Genomic DNA, 7689 nt, shown 5'->3' on the forward strand with positions numbered 1-7689 from the left:
GGAATTGTATTCGTCGAGACGCAAACGGAACGGACGCTAAATAGAACGCAATCAATGTAGTTAGTAACCTATGGTATTTAGTATGTATTTGTGTGTGTATATAGGCTGTCAATTGTTGAACTTTTCATTTTACTAATGCAGAGTGCACCAAGAACAGTTTTAAGGCACATGAACACCCTCTGGTGGCTTCTCACTGAAAAAGAGAGAGAAGTGAACAGACATCATCATCATCATTTTATGCCCATTTCATATATAAAAAAGCTGGGTATGTTGGGTATGGTTCTTTACCCACTAGTTTTGAAACCAGTGTGTGAGTATGTGTGAATGGGTTGTGTATGTGTAGAGAGAAAGGGTCCTGGTCACAAGGTCCTGCATGTGAGCTGCAACTGCCACGGATTGTGGGTCCTGAATAGTAGATTTCTGCTGACACCGTTTCTGGCCGTACACAGTTGCACAACTACCTGTTTTTCCAACTACCTGTTTTCCAATGAGTTTCCACTGCAGAGACATACACATAACAAGTGTTAACTGAGGTCACTCAACATAGCTAGACTGTTTTTAATTTAACAATAATATTTATATCAGCATTGATTCTGGTCAGGTCTTAGCGTAAAATGGCGTATTAAGCTTCCCAGGCCAGTAGTTGGCGATGTAACTTTGCAAAGATTAAGGGAACACTAATGGTCGTTCATTTACACGACAACAGCGTTTTAGGGGCCTGAAAACAAAGACTTTTGAAAACTGTTTTTTTTTTAGCACGATAGGCTACTGTTATCATCTCCACTACTGTTTTTTTTTTTTTAATAATAATAAAAAATGCATATTTGTGAAAATGGTCATGTCAACATGCAGTGCCGAAGTTATGACGTCACTTTGTAGGCCAAACGCGAAAGTGAGTTAGCATTTTTAGTTGTCCTACAAAGTGACCCCAGATAGCAGACTGACATTGAATCAACGTGGAAATATGACATCGAAACAACGTTGATCTGACATTGTTTTGCTCATCGAATTAACGTTGAACCAACGTCAGATGCGTCATTCTTTCAAAACTAACGGAAAATCAACTTGAAATCAACGCGTTGTTTCAACGTTATGAAAGCAAACCAATTTTCGATTTCATTTAGCTTTGAAGAATGCCGCGTCTGACGTTGGTTCAACGTTAATTCGATGAGCAAATCAACGTTGTTTCAATGTCATGAGAGACGTCGTTTCCACGTTGATTCAATGTCAGTTTGCTATCTGGGACGTCATCACTTCAGCACTCTTTTACATGTCTGTTTACAAAGAGACATCGCCAACTACTGGGCTGGCAGCAGAATACAGCGTTTTTAGTCATTTTCGGAGATTGTGTGACTGGGATCATTTTAACAATGTTGTTGTCTGTATGAAAAACAAACAAAAAAAAAAAAAAAAACCAAGAGTAAAAACTTTTCTGTTTTTAGAGCATCGTTGTCATGTAAACGTACCCTAAGTTGAATATTGACATGTAAACCATAGATATATGCCAACATGCCTGGAGCAGTCAAATGTGGCATCTAGATACATATAGATGGTGCAAACTTTGGATTAGTTACATGTAATTATGCATAATATATAGTCATTACTGTAGTAACTACATGTAACGTGTAACAAGGACCCTGTAAAATAAAGTGTTATTACCAATATTTCATGAAGCAATTACAGAGTAAAAACTGTGACCAAAAGTGATGTCTGATTGGTTTTTAAGGAAGTTTAGCTCCAACCCTGAAAAAATCACTCAGCTGCCTGTAACTTCAGTAATCCTGAAGACCTTGATTAGCTTCAGGTGTGTTTGATTAGGGTTGGGGCTAAACTCTGGAGGACAGTGGCCCTCCAGGTTCAACGTTCCCCACCCCTGCTATAAACCATCAGAATATGAAGAACATGCATCCACCTAAAGGATGATTAGGCACACTATACTAATACTGTGTTTGACCCCCTTTCACCTCCAGGACTGCCTTAATTCTACGTGGCATTGATTTAACAAGATGCTGAAAGCATTCTTTAGAAATGTTGGGCCATTTTGATAGGATAGCATCTTGCAGTTGATGGAGATTTGTGGGATGCACATCCAGGGCACGAAGCTCCCGTTCCACCACGTCCCAAAGATGATCTATTAGGTTGAGATCTGGTGACTGTGGGGGCCATTTTAGTACAGTCAACTCATTGTCATGTTCAAGAAACCAATTTGAAATGATTCAAGCTTTGTGACATGGTGCATTATCCTGCTGGAAGTAGCCATCAGAGGATGGGGACATGGTGACCATAAAGGGATGGACATGGTCAGAAACAATGCTCATTTAAACGATGCCCAATTGGCACTAAGAGGCCTAAAGTGTGTCAAGAAAACATCCCCCACACCATTACACCACCACCACCAGCCTGCACAGTGGTAACAAGGCATGATGGATCCATGTTCTCATTCTGTTTACGCCAAATTCTGACTCTACCATCTGTATGTCTCAACAGAAATCCAGACTCATCAGACCAGGCAACATTTTTCCAGTCTTCAACTGTCCAATTTTGGTGAGCTCTTGCAAATTGTTGCCTCTTTTTCCTATTTGTAGTGGAGATGAGTGGTACCTGGTGGGGTCTTCTGCTGTTGTAGCCCATCCGCCTCAAGGTTGTGCGTGTTGTGGCTTCACAAATGCTTTGCTGCATACCTCGGTTGTAACGAGTGGTTATTTCAGTCAAAGTTGCTCTTCTATCAGCTTGAATCAGTCGGCCCATTCTCCTCTGACCTCTAGCATCAACAAGGCATTTTCGCCCACAGGACTGCCGCATTCTGGATGTTTTTCCCTTTTCACAGCATTCTTTGTAAACCCTAGAAATGGTTGTGCGTGAAAATCCCAGTAAGTGAGCAGATTGTGAAATACTCAGACCGGCCTGTCTGGCACCAATAACCACGCCACACTCAAAATTTAAATCACTTAAATCACCTTTCTTCCCCATTCTGACATTCAGTTTGGAGTTCAGGAGATTGTCTTGACCAGGACCACACCCCTAAATGCATTGAAGCAACTGCCATGTGATTGGTTGATTAGAAGATAATTGCATTAATGAGAAATTGAACAGGTGTTCCTAATAATCCTTTAGGTCAGTGTATTTTATAATTAACATGAGGGAAGGACCAAACACTGAACTTGGTCAGGTCTGACAAAATGATTTGACAAAAAAAAAAAAAAACTACTGGTTTGAAAAAAAAAATATATAATAATAATAACATAACTATGCAAAAAATCACACGCTGATTACAACAAAATCAGTTATTACTATTTTGTTGTTTCCCTCTTGTTAAATATATATATATTAGTATTTAATTAGTATTATTTTTTGTATGACAGCCTGGCCAAAAAATCAAATAAAATATGTCAGCACAATTTGTCATGTTTCATATCACAAATAAAACAATTGACTAATTGCTGACATGCATGCTTGTAATAATATTTGCGACGTCACTTTTGGCCCGTACTGTAGTGCTGAAAACAAACACCCGCAGCAACAATGCAACATTACATCATTAAATTCCAATGCATTATATAACAAGCCTATTATACTTTAAGGGCACATTTTTCACGCTTTTTAACATGTTAAACATATGAACAACACCAATAAACCCTTAAGGACCAGATTACTAGAAAACGGTCCTTATAATTGATCCAAATATATTCATTCCTTTCTTTGAATGCTGGGCATAACAAGTAATGAAACTGCAGGCAAGCTCTTCTCTGTGGGTAAATGAGTTTTTTTTTTTTTTTAATGTTGCCTGGATTAGAAAGAAAATAAATAAATAAAGACATAATCTCACAACTGATGCAGATAAAGGACTGAAAAGTGTGTTATTGACTGGACTAGTCCCTCCCCTGCTGTCCCATATAAATGTGAGTGATCAGCCGGAGAGACGGAGATGCTGCAACATGAGGGTCCTGGGACTGGTTATAATAACTCTGCTGCTGCTGACAGCGAGTGAAGGTACTTTACATTTAAATATGCAACGTAACAACAGGTCTGGATCTGTGGGTATTAGCATTGGCAGATTAATAGCATTATTTACTAATTGCATGACAACAATTATGACTGTTGGACAAGTGCGGGTTGTTGTTTCTGTACTGAGCGATCTTCTCCCGACAGCCGATGACACAGAGGTGCAGGGATGGACCTGTGGATATCGAGGACTGTGCAGGAAGCACTGCTATGCACAGGAGTACATGATTGGTTATCGTGGTTGCCCTCGGAGATACAGGTACTGGGATGTTCTGCATTCCAAAAAAATGAAGTACTTGTATGTATTATATTATGTTTTAAAGGGATAGTTCACTTTGAAATTAATTTTTGATATGTTTTATCTTACCTCAAGGGCATCCAAGATGTAGGTGTCTTTGTTTCCACAGTATTTTCAATTTTAACATTTTTTGGCCAAACCGTTCTTGTCTGTCAGTCATATAATGCAGGTGTATGGTCACCACCTCAAAGAGCATGCACAGAGAAGTCCAAATTAAACATGATTTAATGATTCGTGAATGTAAGTACACACTGATGGCCTAAGACACGAAACGAGCGGTTTGTGTGAGAAAACGAACAGTATTTATATCGTTTTTACCTCTTGTTAACAGCCGTCGAACTGATCTGAATCGGATGTCCAACTGAACCGTCTCCAGACGTTACGCCGGAAGTGATCTCTCACGCGTCTACATCGCGCATTGTTTACACAGAGATTTCGGAAGTTTTACCTTTCACTAAACATATTTAGATATATCGAATTCCCGTATATAAGTTAGGTCAATAATAAAATTAAGTCAATAATAATAATAATGGATGATAAAATTAACTTTGTTCTCTTTGTATTTTTATATAAATAAGGTACAAGATTATACTATTCAAATAAATGTGGGTCAAAAGTAATCTAAAAGTAATCAAAAAGTAGTTAGATTACATTATTTTAAATGTCATTAGGCCTAATGGATTACATTGCCAACTACAATTTTGTCATGTAATTTATAATCAGTAACCGACTACAATTTGTAAGTAATCCACTTAGCATTGAGATAATGATAAAAATAATTATGAAAACCGTTCTAAATGCAAAAGAATAGCAGAAATTCACACCACAACTATAACGGCACAGAGGAATGAAATCGTTGGAATAGTTTTCTGATCAATTTTTTTTTCCAGCTGATGAACGATAAAAACATTGACAGCCAATCAGAATCCATCCTGCTTTAAAGAGCCTGAGCATTTAAAGCAGCAGTCAACGAAACCTGCAACACACGCTTGTAATAAACAGTGTTATCGTTCGTTGGTGTGGACACTAATTTCGCTTAATAGTTATCGTTCTTTGGGTGAACGGGCCTGACTTTGTATAAATCCGTCCAATCAATAAAAGTACAATCTTACACCGCTGGGTTGGGTTAATGTGGACCTTCATGCTTTTTTTTTCTAATAATCGTACGAATTCATACGAAATCGCCACTTTGTAACTCAGCTACGTTTTTTTTCCGTCAGATCAGGTTGGTAAGTGAATACCTGTCAATGCCATATTTTATCTGGTGATGCTTTTTTTAAATTTTAACTAGAAACGAAATATTTCTGTCCCCCCAAAAAGCAACAAAAATAGATATTCTAACCAAATTTTTCTTATTCTCAATTTCTAGGTGCTGTGCTTTGCGCTTTTAACCTTTCTGGAGAAGCTCCTGTTTATCAAGACTGGATGCGGAATCTCTTCTTTCACAGAATATAAGAAACGCTGTGTTGATTTACGGATGATAGCATAAAGGCGCGGCCATATTGGTGAAATTCCGTGTGCAATATTGCCGATAGCGTAGAGATGTATCAGAAGTTCGCACAGAAGTATTCAAACCTTTCTGTTGGTCAGCAAATTTGCATGACCAACTTGACCACAAGCGAAATCTGTGCGGGGGAAAAACTTAGCCCTCGCGTTAAAGACAAAACAAAACTCACGATCGCGCTGATTCTTTCACTGGAATCCGCGCGGTTCTTATCGGACTTCACCCACGGAATTTCACAGAGCAACGGTAAATGTGGCCGCACCTCAAGAACGACTTATGCTGCAACAGTTTGCATTATTCTCTCACATTCTCACTAAAACAGTCACCTGACATATATCCACATTTTGTTTGTCAAAAGGATCAGCCAATATGTACTCAAATCTATTTTCAGATGGCCCCTTTGTTCAATATTCGACTGATCCCTTTATACATGCAGTATATTTGTTTGTTATTTGCTCTAACTGGATTAGTGGAGTGAAAGCTCAGTTTGGGTCTTCGCAAAATGACCAGCAAGAGTTTACTGACCCATCTCTCATAACAATCCCTTCGATACATAGAGGGCAAATATAAGTTTGACGTCCTTCGACAGTTCGGTCGTGAAACAGCTGGATTGCTGTACTTTGTGTTGTACTTAATGGTTTTTCAACTGAATAAAATCAATCTAAAAAAAAACAAAACAGGCCTATATACAGTTTCTTGAACGTCAGTGATGCGTCCAATTGAAGATGCATATTTTTTGACAGTTTTACAATTACAGGGTCGAGGTATAATAACATTTATTTATTATACACGAGGCAGGTCAACCCCTTGTGTTATGTGATGATAGACTGTTAAAAAGAAAGGTTCTTTATTATCATGAAAAAAAAAGCTCTTCATATGAAGAAAACGATGATTATTTTTGAAGATCAGTTCACTGAACGTTTCTTCAATGGAACAAAATGGTTCTACCAACCCGATCTCACGACCAAGTCGTACGAATTCGACGAATGATTAAAAAGTGGCTAATTCGTAACAATTCATACGACCTCACTCGTACGAATTAATACGATTTTGCTAAATCGTACATATTTTACGAATTGGCCAATTCGTATGAATTCGTACGAATGACCTACCCCTTACCCCGCCCCTAAACTTAACCATCACGTGGGTTTAGACAAATTGTACGAATTAGTACGAGTGAGGTCGTACGAATTAGTACGAATTAGACACTTTTTAATCATGCGTCGAATTCATACGAATTGGTCGTGAGATAGTGTTGGTTCTACGGTATCACTGCAAAAAACGGTAACGCTTTAGATTACAGCCCGGAAAGTACTGTGTAATTAAGAGGAATTATAACTTTCTGTAATTATTGTCTACCTATAACATACTTACATGTAAGTTTAAGGGGACAATATGTAAAGTTTGGGGAATAAAGCGGTAACAACCAGGAAAATTAAAAAATATATATATATTTATACGCTAAGTATTATAGAACTAAGGGGTACTTATTCTACTATTTTGATACAACAATCTTACATTTGGGAGCAATTTAGCAAGAATATTCCCTGCAATTGTGTATCAATACATATATTTATTATTAGAATTTATTAGGATTAACCCCTTGAGATGTATCATCTCGTTTTCGAGGGGGTCCTTACAGTGAAACAATAATAACATACTGTAGGCTTTTTAAAAATGACAGGGTGGTACAAAAATAAATAAAAAATAAAAAATTTGATAGCAAGTGTGCCGATGTTTAAGTTTGCAATTTTTTAAAATATACTGGAAATATATCTGGTTTCATGTGGTTACAGGGTAAGTGGTCCTTATATAATAAATAAAGGTTTCCGAGTCAGTGATATAAGATTGTCTATGCATTTTTATTGTACTTACCCAATAACTA

General features: G+C 37.7%; 1 protein-coding gene across 1 annotated transcript; it reads left to right on the plus strand.

Moving 5' to 3' along the window:
* The first annotated feature begins 3303 nt into the window (after nucleotides 1-3303).
* Nucleotides 3304-6457, plus strand: defbl3 (defensin, beta-like 3). The gene is made up of 3 exons (XM_089120960.1): nucleotides 3304-3990; nucleotides 4150-4261; nucleotides 5670-6457. Exons 1-3 carry the CDS (start codon nucleotides 3936-3938, stop codon nucleotides 5689-5691), a joined length of 189 nt encoding a protein of 62 aa, XP_088977086.1. The 5' UTR covers nucleotides 3304-3935; the 3' UTR covers nucleotides 5692-6457.
* The last annotated feature ends 1232 nt before the right edge of the window (nucleotides 6458-7689 follow it).

Source organism: Pimephales promelas, chromosome 16, assembly GCF_988280905.1.
Source record: "Pimephales promelas chromosome 16, fPimPro1.hap1.1, whole genome shotgun sequence".
Lineage (NCBI taxonomy): Eukaryota > Metazoa > Chordata > Actinopteri > Cypriniformes > Leuciscidae > Pimephales > Pimephales promelas.

What these genes read in the sequence shown, in the direction of transcription:
- defbl3 (XM_089120960.1), top strand. Translation starts at nt 3,936, where the DNA reads ATGAGGGTCCTGGGACTGGTTATAATAACTCTGCTGCTGCTGACAGCG. An exon ending in GCTGCTGACAGCGAGTGAAG is followed by an intron (nt 3,991 to 4,149) that starts GTACTTTACATT and finishes TTCTCCCGACAG; the next exon opens with CCGATGACACAGAGGTGCAG. An exon ending in GGTTGCCCTCGGAGATACAG is followed by an intron (nt 4,262 to 5,669) that starts GTACTGGGATGT and finishes CTCAATTTCTAG; the next exon opens with GTGCTGTGCTTTGCGCTTTT.